General features: G+C 41.7%; 1 protein-coding gene across 1 annotated transcript in view; it reads left to right on the forward strand.

Moving 5' to 3' along the window:
* The window catches only part of mfge8b (milk fat globule EGF and factor V/VIII domain containing b), a 45,635-nt gene that overhangs the window by 13,707 nt on the left and 13,602 nt on the right, over window positions 1-18,326 (forward strand). Inside the window, exons 2-3 of the mRNA XM_060928105.1 lie at window positions 7,606-7,731; window positions 7,855-7,974. Coding sequence (XP_060784088.1) covers window positions 7,606-7,731; window positions 7,855-7,974 — 246 coding nt within the window. The remainder of the gene's footprint in view (window positions 1-7,605; window positions 7,732-7,854; window positions 7,975-18,326) is intronic.

Here is an 18,326-nt window from a genome sequence, read left to right on the forward strand (position 1 = left end):
TTCGTTTGTGAAAATTTTCCCAGAGTTTTGACCCTTGATTAAATAACTTGCACTTTGACAATTTCGAGTGTGTACATTCTTCTGAAATCGACTCCCCTCTCAATTTGTGGAGGAATTTCACCAAACTTGGCAAAAGGTTTTGTTATATGACAGTTATACGCATATTGAAATTTAACTTAATTTGGGCAAATTTTACCAGAGTTATGGCCTTGATTATTAATTAACTTGTACTTTGGCAATTTCATCAAGGTGTGCTTGCTTTCTGAAATCAACTTCCCTTACAATTTTTATCCCCTGCTGCCCGAAAGGCATGAAGAGGGGTTATGTTGTGGCGATATCCATCCCAGGAAGGGTGCTCACCTTCTGAAATCAACTCCTCTCAATTTTTGGAGGAATTTCATGAAACTTGACAGGATTCTTTTGTTATGTTGGTCATGCTCATATTGCAATTTCATTCAATTCGGTTACATTTTACTAGAGTTACGGCATAGTTGCCAGGGAGGGATATTGTGCTCTTGGAGCACTCTTGTTAGTTTTGTTCATGATGAAAGGTAACCACTGCATTCTGCACATCTCTATCTTTCCAATTCTTGTGCGCTACAGAGGAAGTCTGTCGTGACCTGGCAGTTTCTTGTCTTGAGGGCTCAAGGACTGTTTACTCCAGAATATCCTTGATGATCATCAGCCCCTTCATCCGACATTAAAAATCACCATCGGAATTCTCTCCAAAGCATGATTCCATATCGAGACTGGTCTAACCACTGCTGTGCACGGGAATGAAATTGATACCTGAATTGTTACATGTGTGACGTCACGCACCCCCTTCTGGCTTTTCCAGTTCAGACTTGGCAGATTCCGTGAAAATCGACTGATCTTATTGATTTTTTTTTTCCTATTATTTTATGGCCTTTGGGATCAGCTATGGTTCAAAAAACACATGGTCAGTCAACATAACGATTGTTGCTTTGTACAAGAAAAAATGTGGGGTTTAGAGGCATTCCTCTTTTACACTTTTTAAGTAAAAGAGGAATGGCATTTCCCTGCTTTTATCAAATCCATTATTAAATTGTGAATTACAACCAGTGTTCCTCATGTGCTTCCAGGAAGAGTTCTGTGAATACTATTGTTCTCAGGTCGGTCTGTCTTATTTACCTGCCTACCTTTTTAGAGAGTCTCAGGAGGTTCTCATGCCTATCCTATATGATAGTTTTTAATTCTTCTGAGGAATGATTTCATGTTATGGAGTCATGGGGGTTGAAATTCATCCTCCGCTCTTGGGTGTTGCAGTACATTCAGTTACTCCTAAACAGACTTTTAATGAATGATGGTTATTTCCAAGGCCATGCCATCCTTCCAGAGAGAATAACCTCCAAGGAATGCTGTGAGTCTGCAACGGAATGAGAAACTTAAGTCAACTGTAATTAAGCCTCCAATTATTTACAAATTATGACAGTTTAGGATGGATGTTACCTTGAAAAGAATTGGTGTATCAAGGCCTGGTATTTTGAGAGCGTGCCAAGGGAGGACAGGAAGATCTTCAGATGTTTCACATTCATGATAGATTTGTGGGAATGTAGCTTCTGCATTAAGGTGTCTAAATAGACCCACCTGTCCTTGACTGGAGAAAGATAAAGCATTTTGGTCAGAACCTCCCTGGAGCGTTTTTCATTTAATTGTAATATAATTAAATACACGTCTGGATTTTCTCAAAGGATAACACATCCAAGGAATATAAAATGAAACTTATTTTCTGGTGGAGAAAAACACATCTTGGAATACTGTTTGTCTCTAATACAACCCCAATTTCAAAAAAGTTGGGACAAAGTACAAATTGTAAATAAAAACGGAATGCAATTTACAAATCTCAAAAACTGATATTGTATTCACAATAGAACATAGACAACATATCAAATGTCGAAAGTGAGGCATTTTGAAATTTCATGCCAAATATTGGCTCATTTGAAATTTCATGACAGCAACACATCTCAAAGTTGGGACAGGGGCAATAAGAGGCTGGAAAAGTTAAAGGTACAAAAAAGGAACAGCTGGAGGACCAAATTGCAACTCATTAGGTCAATTGGCAATAGGTCATTAACATGACTGGGTATAAAAAGAGCATCTTGGAGTGGCAGCAGCTCTCAGAAGTAAAGATGGGAAGAGGATCACCAATCCCCCTAATTCTGCACCGACAAATAGTGGAGCAATATCAGAAAGGAGTTCGACAGTGTAAAATTGCAAAGAGTTTTTGAACATATCATCTACAGTGCATAATACAGGGATCCCAGACATCCACTATTTAGCGGAATTCCGCTATTTTCTAGTGAAAGTGTTGGGTTTGGTTTTTTTTTTTTTTTTTTTTTTTTTTAAATCTCTTGTATTTCCATTAAAAATATGTTTAAGTAAAATGACCAGCAGAATACATTCTGATTTTGGTTTGCTTGTTTAGCGATGTTTTCGTCAGCTTCGTTTGTTCTCGTTGACATTCGGGAACACTCGGAAGTTAAATTGATGTAAATACCGCGAGCAGTGTTGCCAGATTGCACGGTTCTCCGCCCAGTTGGGGGGTTTCAAGTGCATTTTGGCGGGTTTTGAACATATTTTGGGCTGGAAAACGTCAGGAGTATCTGGCAACACTGACCACGAGACTGTACGCGATAGAACAAGAAAACAATATGGCTGCGCCCATTTGGTAGAAAACATGTTTTAACTCCGTTCGTGCTTTTGTTTCTAATGCGTTGAACTTAATTCAGAGCACTGCAGGAACATCAGAAAAGCAGAAGGAAAGATCAGAGAAACAAAAGCAGAGCAAACTGGAGGAAAGACAGAATGCACCCCAGAAAAGAGCATTAAATTCCTTTGCAGTGAAACCTTTCAAAAAGAGAGGTTTAAATCAAATATCTCCAGTATTTGCTGTACATATGTATATACCTAATATTACTGAATCATTGATTTCTGCTCATATGCATGATTTTTGAAAAATGAATGTGGCTTATATTAGACTAGTTTTGACATTAGCTTGAAACAAAAATAAACAAATGAGATGAACTATGGATACTATTGTTATAACAAAATCAGTGGAATATTTAGGCAAGTATATTCTTCAAAGCTACATTTTCGTCATTATTATTATTTTTTTTGCCACTTATCATTGATTACAAAATATGGCATCAAATAGATACACATTATGGATACACAAATAGATACACAAATTCTGTTGCTTTTCTGTGTTAAATCTATGTAAAAAATGTGTTCTATAGCATCTTTAAATGTTAAAATCTCAACAGCTTCAGGCAGCCCCCTTGACCCCTGCTGATAGTTTCTCATCTCATTATCTCTAGCCGCTTTATCCCTCTACAGGGTCGCAGGCAAGCTGGAGCCTATCCCAGCTGACTACGGGCGAAAAGCGGGGTACACCCTGGACAAGTCGCCAGGTCATCACAGGGCTGACACATAGACACAGACAACCATTCACACTCATTCACACCTACGGTCAATTTAGAGTCACCAGTTAACCTAACCTGCATGTTTTTGGACTGTGGGGGAAACCGGAGCACCCGGAGGAAACCCACGTGGACACGGGGAGAACATGCAAACTCCGCACAGAAAGGCCCTTGCCGGCCATGGGGCTCGAACCCGGACCTTCTTGCTGTGAGGCGACAGCGCTAACCACTAGCCTACACCACCGTGCCGCCCGGTGATAGTTTCTTACATTCCTCTATTTTTTTTTTTCAATTACTGCTGGGATCCCTGATAATATCATCAAAAGCTTCGGAGAATCTGGAAGAATCTCTGTGCATAAGGGTCAAGGCCGGAAAACCATACTGGGTGCCCGTGATCTTCGGGCCCTTAGACAGCACTGCATCGCATACAGGCATGCTTCTGTATTGGAAGTCACAAAATGGGCTCAAGAATATTTCCAGAGAACATTATCTGTGAACACAACTCACCGTGCCATCCACCGTTGCCAGCTAAAACTCTAGTTCAAAGAAGAAGCCGTATCTAAACATGATCCAGAAGCGCAGACGTCTGCTCTGGGCCAAGGCTCATTTAAAATGGATTGAGGCAAAGTGGAAAACTGTTCTGTGGTCAGACGAATCAAAATGTAAAGTTCTTTATGGAAATCGTGGACGCTGTGTCATTCGGACTAAAGAGGAGAAGGACGACCCAAGTTGTTATCAGCACTCAGTTCAGAAGCCTGCATCTCTGATGGTTTGGGGTTGCATTAGTGCGTGTGGCATGGGCAGCTTACACATCTGGAAAGACACCATCAATGCTGAAAGGTATATCCAGGTTCTAGAGCAACATGTGCTCCCATCCAGACGATGTCTCTTTCAGGGAAGACCTTGCATTTTCCAACATGACAATGCCAAACCACATACTGCGTCAATTACAGCATCATGGCTGCGTAGAAGAAGGGTCCGGGTACTGAACTGGCCAGCCTGCAGTCCAGATCTTTCACCCATAGAAAACATTCGGCACATCATAAAACGGAAGATACGACAAAAAAGACCTAAGACCAGTTGAGCAACTAGAATCCTACATTAGACAAGAATGGGTTAACATTCCTATCCCTAAACTTGAGCAACTTGTCTCCTCAGTCCCCAGATGTTTACAGACTGTTGTAAAGAGAAAAGGGGATGTCTCACAGTGGTAAACATGGCCTTGTCCCAACTTTTTTGAGAGGTGTTGTCATGAAATTTAAAATCACCTGATTTTTCTCTTTAAATGATACATTTTCTCAGTTTAAACATTTGATATGTCATCTTTGTTCTATTCTGAATAAAATATGGAATTTTGAAACTTCCACATCATTCCATTCCGTTTTTATTTACAATTTTGTACTTTGTCCCAACTTTTTTGGAATTGGGGTTGTAAACATACCTAGACTCTGACTAACCAGCTGACCGGTGGTCATAATACTGTGGTGTTTGTGGAAGCATCGAGCACTTGGTCAGCACTCGCAGCAACCAAACACGCACACACATCATTCTTGTTCCAAACATTAGAGCACATTGTGATGACATGCTGTTTTTTGCTTCTCTTTTCCTGGTAAACACAAAACTCCTTCCTGGGTTTGTGTTAATTATCACGGAAACAGTTGCTCACCACCGCACTATGGTGGTCATATAAATGGCTGGTCTGGAAAAACCCATCGGATGTCACTGTGGTGGAATTCTGACATGGGTGGAAAAATCAAATTTTGGCCGCAGTTGAGTTTTCTGCTAATTGTGTACATCTATCTATCCATCCATCCATTATAGTTTAAGAAAAAGATATTTTATTAAAATCATACTGATATCACTGAATTAACTTAATTACATAGGCAGGGTGTCTTTCAGCATAATTAGAACTCTTTAAATGAAAATGAGCTATACTGGTTGAGATCAGTGACCGTGTATGTATGAGTGGACAACATTTGATAATTCGTGTACAGTGTGGGGCAGCACGGTGCTGTAGTGGTTGGCACTGTTGCCTCACAGTAAAGGCCTCTGCATGCTCTTGCGACAAAGCTTTCGCAGATAGCTTTTCGCAGACAGTTGTAATTTATCGTTGAGCGGGGAGTAATAGGTGTGCGCAATGTTATTCACCGCCACAACGCAAGGGGGCGCGAAGTCGCGAAATCGCTAGGAGTAGTTGGTGGGTGTGGTTAGTGGAGTGTTTATCCTCCGGTTGCTTATAATGACTAGAACTGGAGTCGTATAGATGTACGTACTTCCTCAATCAACCGCTCTTCGTGCTGCTCCATCTTCGCTCGTGTTTTTTAAAATGGCGGCCGTGAAAACAAACCAAACCGGGGAAGTAGGGAAGCGGAAGTGCGTGTACAGCAGATGTAGAGTGGACCAATCAGAGCCCTCTTGCCTGCGAGGCTTCTGCGGTGGTCACAATTTTTGGGAGGTGCGCGCAGAGTGTCTGCGAAGGTGGGGGGGGGCTACGCAGACACTATCTGCGATGCCGTCTGCGAGGACTGGGTTGTCAGCATAAATTGGCCTTTGGTCCTGGGTTCAAGCCCAGTGGCTGACAGGGGGCCTTTTCTGTGTGGAGTTTGCATGTTCTCTCTGGGTGCTCCTGTTTCCCTACAGTCCAAAGACATGTAGGTTAGGTTAACTGGTGGCTCTAAATTGACCATAGGTGTGAGTGTGAATGGTTGCTTTGTCTGTGTATCAGCCCTGTGATGACCTGGCAACTTGTCCAGGGTGTAACCTGCCTCTCGCCCATAGTCAGCTGGGATAGGCTCCAGCTTGCCCCAACCCTACACAGGATAAGCGATTCTAGATAACTGATGGCTGTCCGTTGTGCATTTTTGAAGCCTTTTGGGGTTTAAATGGGAGTCTGGGCAGTGGATACAGCCAGACAGCATTGGGTCTGCCTTTCAGCCGACTCATGCAACCTTTTATACACATGTATGATCTCATCTCATCTCTAGCCGCTTTATCTTTCTACAGGGTCGCAGGCAAGCTGGAGCCTATCCCAGCTGACTACGGGCGAAAGGCGGGGCACACCCTGGACAAGTCGCCAGGTCGTCACAGGGCTGACACATAGACACAGACAACCATTCACACTCACATTCACACCTACGGTCAATTTAGAGTCACCCAGTTAACCTAACCTGCATGTCTTTGGACTGTGGAGGAAACCCACGTGGACACAGGGAGAACATGCAAACTCCACACAGACAGGCCCTCGCCGGCCACGGGGCTCGAACCCGGACCTTCTTGCTGTGAGGCGACAGCGCTAACCACTACACCACCGTGCCGCCACACATGCATGATGTATCAAAAATAAATGAACTGTGCTTCAGCTAACTCTGTAGTCAGTACAGTGTGCTTGATTTTCATTTGCAAAATGCTAAACTGTGGCTGTATAATTCACTAAAGGAAAATTTCGATGAACTTGAGCTAGTTTTAAACTTGGTTTATACCATCACTTCTTTTACTCATGTTGGTTATATTAGTCCAAGAAGCTAGTTTAGACATCAAAATGAGAAACGTGCCAGGAAAAACTGCAGAGTTCCCTGCTGAAGGTCTGTTAGAACAGTTTACAGCAGAACAAGACCTGGCTTTGCTACAGAAGTGTGTAGAGCTTTAGGTGCGTGGGCATGCTGGTTTTCAAGACTCCCTCATAATAGCTGAAGCGGTCACTCACCATCAATTATGCCCTTTTATATCACCAAATAAGTCTGATCATGAGGAAAATTATTGGGGGGGGGTTGTTATCAAGGTCGGATGAACTTGACCTTGAAAACACTGCTCCTAAAAGTAATTTGTGGAGCTGTAACTTTTAAAATGACAGTTGTGCTCTCCATTCAGTAACATGGGAATGGGTGGGATTGAAAATGTGTACAGCAGCCAGCCACTAGAGCACACTTTGTTTACTTTCCTATCCCGGTCATGATGTCCATTCATACTGTATTCATTCTTTGAGAGACATAAAGAGAAACGATATTTAAGTTCAGGAAAATCTGTAAAAATGACCTACATGAAGGGTTTTCCCAAGCCACGACATAAACGTCACATCAGTGCAGTCATTCAGTGAAATTATTTACTTGGGGGGGGGGGGGATGAGTAAACAGAACTGAAAGAACCTTTTTTACCTCCAATTTCACAGGGGATTCCTGTAAAGTGAACGTGTGTCAGAATGGTGGGACGTGTGTGACTACAGTAGAGAAAGATTCCTTTATCTGTATCTGCTCAGACGGTTTTACAGGAGATACTTGCAACGAGACCGAGACTGGTAATGTATTTTAACAATTGCATGTTGTGAACCGTGCTAGATCTAGACCAACAGAGTGGTGTGCTTGCTTTTATCTCTTGTTAGATTATCTGTTCTCTCACATGTTTTGACTTTCGTTCACAGGGCCTTGTCATCCTAACCCCTGCAAAAATGATGGTGTCTGTGAGCCGCAGAGAGGGGACGTCTTCGAGGGATATTTGTGCAAGTGTCAGAAAGGCTTTGAAGGCACTCACTGTGAAAACAGTAAGAATCCTCTTCCAGTCTAAACGTCTTTATGAACCATAAGGAAAACCATAACATGGTATTGCAGTCTGATATTCAGTACTGATAACGAGAGGAAGGGTGGGTATGATGAAACCAGCACAATCTTATCAGCATAAGAAAATATTTGGAGAATAACAAGGGTCTGGAATCTGATGCAGATGTTCCCGTTCTGCAAATTTTAACTGATAACAGTGAAATGCTGAGGCCTGTGTTTGCTCCAGTGGGTCTTGGGATATTCCAGTGGTAGATGTGGATAATCCTCAGCTGTCCTCACTTTACGTCACTGTTGGTTTTTATTGCTGGTGCACGGGCAGGACGGGCAAAACAAACCTGCTTCCGTCAGCAAGAATAATCACAGCTTTGAAACTACATTCCCACAGCCATGTGGCCTCAAACACACTCCAGATAAAGATAAAGCTACAGATTCTATGCAGAGGGTCCTAATATGAATTTTTATTTTAGAGTCCACTGCTGTTAAAAGCAGTATTTTGTACTTGGTAGAAAGCATTTTAGTGCAATTTTATCTATATTAAAAATGAAATGGTTGATCAGTTCCCCCCCCTTCCCCCTCCCATCCTCTTGTTGACTTTGAGTGAAAGGGCGCCTGGTGGTGGAATGACCACTTTTACTCGTTTAAAGCTGCTGCAGCTGTTGATAACAGGAACCAACTTGTTTCATGGACATTCCTCAACATTAAATGTAACCATAAACGGATCAAAAAGCATGACATTTTTAAGAAATAACTGCAATCACTGGCATAATGCTGTGGTGTAAGAGCAATAAATCACGTGACATGCAGTTATTGGAAAATAATCATCAGGATGGCAACAGTAATCCAGTCACTGATTATTTTCCTATAACTGCCTTCTTGCCGAGTTTTATATTATTGATTGTATGCATTTGCTTAAAAATGGTTTTCATATACTGGATAAACATTCTCCACAGAAGAAATCATTTAGTTAGAAAAGATGAGGGTAGAAATAATCCAAGTGTTACTTGCACTTCCTTTATCCACTCAAGATTAAGTTAACAGCATAAGCTCACTAACGCCTCCAGCACTAATGACGGAGCAATGACCTTCCATGTCCATTTGTCTCGAGTTTCCAGCTGGTAGTGTCAATTATAATGATTTGATTTGAGCTTCGTTACGTGCATGTGGGTGTAAACAAGCCTCATCCTTAGACTGTAGTTACCTTTTGTAGTTGAAGATCAAGAAGACTGTGGATTTTCATGGTGAATATTTTGAAGTGAGACAGAAAAAGCATCTGTTATCTTTGCGTTCAAGGGAAGGCAAAAATGAATAGTTCTTGGGCAGAAAACAAAGCATAGTTTTAAGCTGATTCATAATTCATGGATCTGGTTCAGCCGTGAAGAAGTGCACAAGCTCCTTATTTATAAATATTCATGTCTCGATTGACCACTGTTATTACCTCGCCCGCGACAGAGTCAGCGGGGCAAGGTAATGTAATCAGTGCAGTTTGTTTAACAGTCACACAATCAGTGTCTAGACAGTTGCACCGATTGACTTAAAATTTTCAGGGTAAGTGGGCAATGGTCTGTAGATTACCCCCAAAATATAATCCGGTCAAGGTCACCGGAAAGGTCAAAAAAGTTTGGGGTTTTTTTTGGGGGGGGGGGGTAACTTTCTTCAAATTAATAACTTTGATTTCAAACCAAAATGTGCATCTTTCAGTTCTGCTTCCAACCATATGCTGCATGATTGGGTAGCTTGGGCAGTCTCTGTAGCAGTTGGGGGTTAAAGGTGGGAGGGGGGGCAAGGTCTCATCTCATTATCTATCTCTAGCCGCTTTATCCTGTTCTACAGGGTCACAGGCAAGCTGGAGCCTATCCCAGCTGACTACAGGCGAAAGGCGGGGTACACCCTGGACAAGTCGCCAGGTCATCACAGGGCTGACACATAGACACAGACGACCATTCACACTCACATTCACACCTACGGTCAATTTAGAGTCACCAGTTAACCTAACCTGCATGTCTTTGGACTGTGGGGGAAACCGGAGCACCCGGAGGAAACCCACGCAGACACGGGGAGAACATGCAAACTCCGCACAGAAAGGCCCTCGCCGGCCACGGGGCTCGAACCCGGACCTTCTTGCTGTGAGGCGACCGCGCTAACCACTACACCACCGTGCTGCCCTAGGCGGTGTGTATGACTGGTAATTACTAACACTGGCCACTAGGCAGTGTGTATGAGTGGTGGTACACGGACAAACCACAAAAAATCGACTCGATGGGTTTACCATTTTTTCTTAGGTATGGTGCTCCGCTCGCGCAGGCCGATGAGCATATAGGAACTCCCATATGGCCTTTCATTTGGCACCATGATCTTTGACCTTGAGTGGCCTTGAAAGGTCAAATCCAAGGTCACATTTTCAGTGGGCTATAACCTGAAAATGGTTGATGGTAGACAGATATTTGCCATCATCAACTTATAGGAAGTGTCATATGGGCTTTCATTTGGCACCATGATCTTTGACCTTGAGTGACCTTGAAAGGTCAAACTCAAGGTCATGGGTTTTCAAAGGGTTATAACCTGACTGCTGCTGATTGAGCAATATTACCATTATCAACATGGGTATAAAATAAGTGCTGCTGGGCGAGGTTTGTTTTGCCTGGCAACACTTGTTTCCATTAAACTCCAATTTATATTAAAGGCCCAACTGAGCCATTGAATGCACAGCATTTATGTGAAATGTTATTGTTACAGATTAAGTAGAAAATCCTTGCTATAAATAATAGGATGGAATTAATTTTTGCTCCCTTTATTACTTGCATTTGGGCAAATTTGTTTATTTTTTGCTGTTCTAACGTCTTTCCGGCGGCACGGTGGTGTAGTGGTTAGCGCTGTCGCCTCACAGCAAGAAGGTCCGGGTTCGAGCCCTGTGGCCGACGAGGGCCTTTCTGTGCGGAGTTTGCATGTTCTCCCCGTGTCCGCGTGGGTTTCCTCCGGGTGCTCCGGTTTCCCCCACAGTCCAAAGACATGCAGGTTAGGTTAACTGGTGACTCTAAATTGACCGTAGGTGTAAGTGTGAATGGTTGTCTGTGTCAGCCCTGTGATGACCTGGCGACTTGTCCAGGGTGTACCCCGCCTTTTGCCCGTAGTCAGCTGGGATAGGCTCCGGCTTGCCTGTGACCCTGTAGAACAGGATAAAGCGACTAGAGATAATGAGATGAGATGTCTTTCCATCACTCCTAACTTGTTGCTGCTTTGTGACTTTTTTTTTTTTTTTTTTTTAAATGACCCCCTTCATAGGTCCGTGGCTCTTAAAACACCACCATAAATACCTGCAATTTGGCATGATGAGTCCTTTGATATTGACTCCCTGAGCTGGGTGTTTTACCCAGACCACATACTGTTTATAAAATTTGCGCACACTTTTTTTTTTTTTTTTTTTTTTTTTTTAAATGTTAAGCTCCGTTTTGATAGCACACCTTTTGAAGAATAAAAGCTAATGTGTGCATGAGTGTGCGCGCACACACAATCTTTGTACACTTTTAAAGAAATTTCTTCCCAGCACAAAGCCAGTGCACATGCCTGTGCCACACACACATCCACACTGTAAAAACACACACACGGTTGTCCAGCCAACAGGGAAAGGCCTACTGCGTATCACACCCACGCCATCACACGCTCGCCTTGTTGCTGGGGTAAAATGGAGTTGGAGGCGGAAGAGTGAATTAAGTCAACTCTGACACTGTCACACACTTTCCTCTTGGTTGATGGGATTGTTATGTTGCTGGTGTGAAATCACCCTGAAAGCTTGGTGAGAGACCATGAAATCGGTGTCAAAAGCTTTTCTATGGTGAAGTATTAGCCACATTAACTCGCCTAAAATAGGATGGAACCTGTTGTAGACTTTCAGCATGAGAGCAGTTTTGGAAGTAGCGTGCCTTCCTGTAAGGAAGTGTGGAAGAATGATTTGGAAATTCTGGGTGTTTTTTGAGTACAAATAGAAATCTGTAATTTGGCGTCTGAGTTCTTTACCAGGACTGTTATGTGGCTGCGTGACTGGACTCCATGACTGGCCTAATCTTGTGTTCTGCTGCTCGGTCTCTGTTTGAAAAACTTGGTCTTGGATTCTTTTGGAATGTTTACTTTGGTCTTTGCGCTGTCTTTCCTGCTTCTCTCTGTGTGCCTCTTCACTTCTGCTTGTCAAAATCCCTTGCCAAGACCCTTTAGAGCCAAAAGAGGAGCCAGCCTTAAATTTTTATGGGTGAATAGAGACATCTGTGTGATGATTTACAATACATTGGCTTTTGGTTGGGTGCCAGTTTTATAAATGGAGTAATGCAGCATTCAAAGCTTTATTGCAGATGTGTCATTGTGTTAGTCTTGGTCTCGTGTTCCTTGTAAAGCACATCCTAGAGGGAAACCTTTTACTGTAGGCAGTTAGACTGAGCTTTGTGTTTGTCACCAGAAGATGCCTGTTCAGCTGGACTGTTCTCTCAAACGCTGCTCTTCCTCGTCACGTGCAGAAGCTCGTTGGCCTCGTCTCATATTGATTCAGGTCAAAGTGCATTATGAACCCAGGATCAGCTTTCGTTCTATGCACCATCCAACATTTCCGATTGATGTTCACTCAAATAACCTCGCACACCAGTGCGTTTAAATTCCCTGCTTCAGTGAAGCAGCTGTTCTGTATCTGCAGCATGGTTATGAGCTCTGTGTTGGAGCATATACCATCCTTAGAGCTCAATCATTTTTATTTCTATGATCATGTACAGTGGTGCTTGAAAGTTTGTGAGCCCTTTAGAATTTTCTATAGTTCTGCATAAATATGACCTAAAACATCAGACTTTCACACAAGTCCTAAAAGTAGATAAAGAGAACCCAGTTAAAATATGAGACAAAAATATTATACTTGGTCATTTATTGAGGAAAATGATCCAATATTACATATCTGTGAGTGGCAAAAGTATGTAAACCTCTAGGATTAGCAGTTAATTTGAAGGTGAAATTAGTCGGGTGTTTTCAATCAATGGGATGACAATTAGGTGTGAATGGGCACCCTGTTTTATTTAAAGAACAGGGATCTATCAAAGTCTGATCTTCACAACACATGTTTGTGGAAGTGTATCATGGCACGAACAAAGGAGATCTCTGAGGATCTCAGAAAAAGTGTTGTTGATGCTCATCAGGCAGGAAAAGGTTACAAAACCATCTCTAACGAGTTTGGACTCCACCAATCCACAGTCAGACAGATTGTGTACAAATGGAGGAAATTCAAGACCACTGTTACCCTCCCCAGGAGTGGTCCACCAACAAAGATCACTCCAAGAGCAAGGCGTGTAATAGTCGGCAGGGTCACGAAGGACCCCAGGGTAACTTCTAAGCAACTGAAGGTCTCTCTCACATTGGCTAATGTTAATGTTCACGAGTCCATCATCAGGAGAACACTGAACAGCAATGGTGTGCATGGCAGGGTTGCAAGGAGAGCCACTGCTCTCCAAAAAGAACATTGCCGCTTGTCTGCAGTTTGCTAAAGATCACGTGGACAAGCCAGAAGGATACTGGAAAAATGTTTTGTGGACGGATGAGACCAAAATAGAACTTTTTGGTTTAAATGAGAAGCATTTTGTTTGGAGAAAGGAAAACCATGCATTCCAGCATAAGAACCTTATCTCATCTGTGAAACGTGCTGGTGGTAGTATCATGGTTTGAGCCTGTTTTGTTGCATCTGGGCCAGGACGGCTTGCCATCATTGACAGAACAATGAATTCTGAATTATACCAGCGAATTCTAAAGGAAAATGTCAGGACGTCTGTCCATGAACTGAATCTCAAGAGAAGGTGGGTCATGCAGCAAGACAACGACCCTAAGCACACAAGTCGTTCTACCAAAGAATAGTTAAAGAAGAATAAAGTTAATGTTTTGGAATGGCCAAGTCAAAGTCCTGACTTTTAATCTAATTGAAATTTTGTGGAAGGACCTGACTCGAGCAGTTCATGTGAGGAACCCCACCAACATCCCAGAGTTGAAGCTGTTCTGTACGGAGGAATGGGCTAAAATTCCTCCAAGCCGGTGTGCATGACTGATACACAGTTACTGGAAATGTTTAGTTGCAGTTATTGCTGCACAAGGGGGTCACACCAGATACTGAAAGCAAAGGTTAACATACTTTTGCCACTCAGATATGTAATATTGGATCATTTTCCTCAATAAATAAATGACCAAGTATAATAATTTTGTCTCATTTGTTTAACTGGGTTCTCTTTATCTACTTTTAGGACTTGTGTGAAAATCTGATGTTGTTTTAGGTCCTGTTTATGCAGAAATATAGAAAATTCTAAAGGGTTCACAAACTTTCAAGTACCACTGTTGCCTAAGTACTAGTTCCTGTTCTGCAAAGCCCATATAAGGAGAGTTATGCTAGATAAACAGTGCAGTCTTTCAGGTGGCTGAATTTCCAAGCTTTATTTATTTAAGACTAATTTAAATGTACTGCCGTGTTGTCCATCAGGCAATAAAACTTGGACCAAAGAGGAATTAGGTAGTCAGCAGGTAGGCAAGTGCTGGGTCTCTTTGTTTGTGACAGTCCAAGAAGTGTGAGCCAAATGCCATAGCTGAGGTCAAAACACAGGTGGTCCGGTTCAGCAGAGATAAATCCAAAAACGGGCAGCGGTCAAAAGCAGATAAGCAAGAGCGCAGGAAATCTAGAGGTCATTGAAAAACTTGAAAATAGAAACCAGTACATTCCAGGGTTTGTGGGTGGCTTTTTTTTTTTTTAATATAAAGATTGTCCCAGTATTGGAATACATTATTTTTGTAATGTCGATGAACTAATCAAGAAATGATGTGTCGTAACCATGGTATTTGCAACACCTGCTAAGGAACAGCAGGTGTGTGTGTGTGTGTGTGTGTGTGTGTGTGTGTGTGTGTGTGTGTGAGAGAGATAGATATGTGCCGAGTTTAGTTTTACAGGCAGGACATAAGTTTGGTTTCATTTCATTTTTTCAGTGGATTATTGGAGCTTTTAGAAACTGTTACCGTTTCAGTTTTGCCCTCAGTGTTTGAGTTCTCTTTCAGCTTGCGCTGTCTTGGCTCCGGTAGTGTGTGACCAGTCACGCACACCATCTGCGCACTTGGTCACATACTCCCTTTTTTTTTTTTTTCTTTTTTTTTTTTAAATTTCCTTCATTTTAATCATTGCATGCTTTTGCTGGACTGACGGTAGAGTGACGAGACTATTATTAGTGCATGGATTTTATAGTGTTGTATGAATTATGGTGAGATGTCGTGTCTGTGTCCATCAATGATGTAGCCAGGGAATAATTTCAGGAGGAATGAAGAATTTTTACTTAATGAAATCATGTGATCTAAATAATTAAAATGGTAAGTCAGATGTACTGATGTGTTTTTGGGTGGATGTCAGACAGTAGATGAAGTGGTGGGAGGTATTCAGAATTTAATTATTTTAAAACCTCATGCTACCATCAACCAACCTTGCTACATTAATAAAATTTATGAAATATAAGATTTATGAAAGTTCCACATATAATGACTAAAATGGGAGAAAATTACAGTTGTACGCCCCCCAATTCCACCTGCAGTACTTCAGTCGGTTCCCTCAATAGCCCTCATTGCTTAGAGAGCAGTGTTTGATAGTTTTCTGTGCTGTTTATTCTTAATTTTCTCAGTTACACACCGGAACAAGTGGAGTCGGAGTTCATGGCACTGTGTGTAAATTTGTAATGCCATGGTGGTTTGACTTTCCATAATTACTGTTCATAATCAGCACAATAATATTCTACTGATAGACAGAAAGAAGAGCTTGCCATTCTGTCACTTGATGCAGAAAAGGCATTCGACCAAGTCGAATGGCCTTACCTGTTCGAAACCTTAAAGATTTAAATTCGGTCAAAAATTCATTTCAATGGTCAAGCTCCTATATAACAGCCCTTCGGCGCAAATCCTCACAAATCAAATATCTCCTCGTTTCCATCTACACAGAGGCACAAGACAAGGTTGCCCCTTGTCTCCCTTGATCTTTGCCCTTGTAATTGAACCTCTTGCTGAGAGCATTCAGACCCTTTAATTTATGGTCATATATCAGAAAAATCAATAAATAAAATATCATTATATGCTGATGTTCTTTTGTATATTACTCAGCCGGAAACCACTATTGCAAAAATTTTAGAGAAAATCAATATATTTGGGACCTTCTCTGGGTATAGGATAAATTGGAATAAGAGCGAGCTAATGCCAATACATATGCAAGATGCCTCTTGGTTATAGACTCTCTCCCTTTCAAAATATCACTGGACAAATTTACATATTTGGGAATCCAAATTACGAAACACCACAATACGTTATTCAATGCAAATTTTCCTCCATTACTGTCTGAACTACAGTCAAAAATACAATTTTGGATGACTCTTCCAATATCACTACTGGGCAGAATTAATGCTATTAAAATGGTATTCCTACCCCAATTATTGTATTTATTTCAGAATATCCCAGTGTCTCTTACCAGCTCATTCTTTAAACAATTAGAGACGATTGTAAACACCTTTTTGTGGGATTACAAAACACACAGAATTGGCAAGAGGCATCTCTGCAAATCTAAAGGAGAGGGGGGCCTTGCACTCCCAAATTTTCTCTTTTATTATTGGGCTTCAAATATTATGATTATGACACACTGGTTAGATGACACAACATCTCCACCAAATTGGCTTAAGTTGGAACAAGACGCATGTCAACCCTACTCGTTGGGAGCCATCCTTCTGTCTCCGTCCGTCATTGAAAAGTCTGTATATAAGAGCAGTATAGTGATCCACACCACTTTGCGTATTTGGAAAAAAATTAGATCACACTTTAACTTGCCTCCCATATCCTATGTCCTACCCATTGTTGGAAACCCTAGTTTTCCACCATCTAATCTGGACTGTGCTTTTAAGCTTTGGAAAGGGGCAGGCATCCACACAATAGGAGACTTGTACATTTGGAGATACATTTGCCTCCTTTGCACAACTACAGAGTAAATATAAGTTGCAAGGGATTGACCACCTTAGATATCTGCAAATAAGAGACTATGTAAGGAAACGCCTACCAAATTTTGAGACCTTTGCAGGTTCTAATCTAGATGGATGTCTCCGACTCGCATCATGCTCGGTTAAAGCAATATCTTACATATATAACACCTTACAATCCCTTAGTCCAGTTGATTCCAACCGGATAAAATCGAAGTGGGAGGAAGAAATGGGCATTGTGATCTCTGATATAACATGGAAGGGAGGGTTGGAGCACGTCCATCGGTGCTCTAATAATGAAAGACACTGCTTAATTCAATTTAAAATCCTACATCGTCTTCACTATTCCAAGGAGAGATTACATAAAATATATCCTGAGCTTTCCCCGATGTGTGACAAATGCCTGTCAGCAGATGATACACTACTACATAGCTTTGTTGACTGTCCCAAAGTTCAGGCTTATTGGATCAATATTTTCAAATCAATATCTGAAATACTTCAAATCCAATTGGAACCAGACCCACTAATCATTTTAGGTGTGTCTGATCATACTATGAAGTTGACCAATGCTCAGCAGTGTTTCCTTTCCTACAGTCTTATTACTGCAAGGAGGTTGCTTCTCATGCACTGGAAAGAGAAGGAGGCCCCTCCTACAAAGTTGTGGCTCAGTGCTCTTATGAACACACTCCACCTAGAAAGAATATGATACACTCTTATGGACAACCTCCCCTACTTTGATAAGGTGTGGTCACCTCTAATTAAGTATCTGGCAAATTAAAATCATGGTACACTTAATGTCAACAAGCTTGACGGAGGAATGGGGTGGGGCTGGAGAGAGTCGGGAATAGAACTCTGAGACTAAATTAATGGAGAGGGTGTTGTTGTTTTTTTTTGTAAATTCATGTTTTTTGTTTTCTTTCGTTCTATTGTGTTTTGGTCCTGTGAGTATTTTGTGTGTGTACGGGTGTTCATGGGGGAAAAAAGGAAAAAGAGCAACAAATGATGAAACATGTGCGTGTGAAAGATATATATATATTGCTCAAATAAAACATATTTGAAACATAATCGGCACAAAAGCTGGTTGTCATGATGTATAATCACTCCGGTTCTGAATCTCCGAGCATTGTAGAGGACCAAGCACAATATCCGAACAGAAATTCTTCTTTTTCCTGTTTTGAGAGCGTGAATGGATTTGACAGTCTTTGGAATGGATGACGTGTGTTACTGATGACGAGTGCCATCTGTAGCTCAATTGGAGAAGTGCACCAAATGAAATTTGAATAAATATTGAAGATTGATCTTGATCTAATGTTGAAGATCTCATGAGCCATCTCTTTTAC

The sequence above is a fragment of the Neoarius graeffei genome, chromosome 8 (assembly GCF_027579695.1).
Source record: "Neoarius graeffei isolate fNeoGra1 chromosome 8, fNeoGra1.pri, whole genome shotgun sequence".
In the NCBI taxonomy this organism is placed as follows: Eukaryota; Metazoa; Chordata; class Actinopteri; order Siluriformes; family Ariidae; genus Neoarius; species Neoarius graeffei.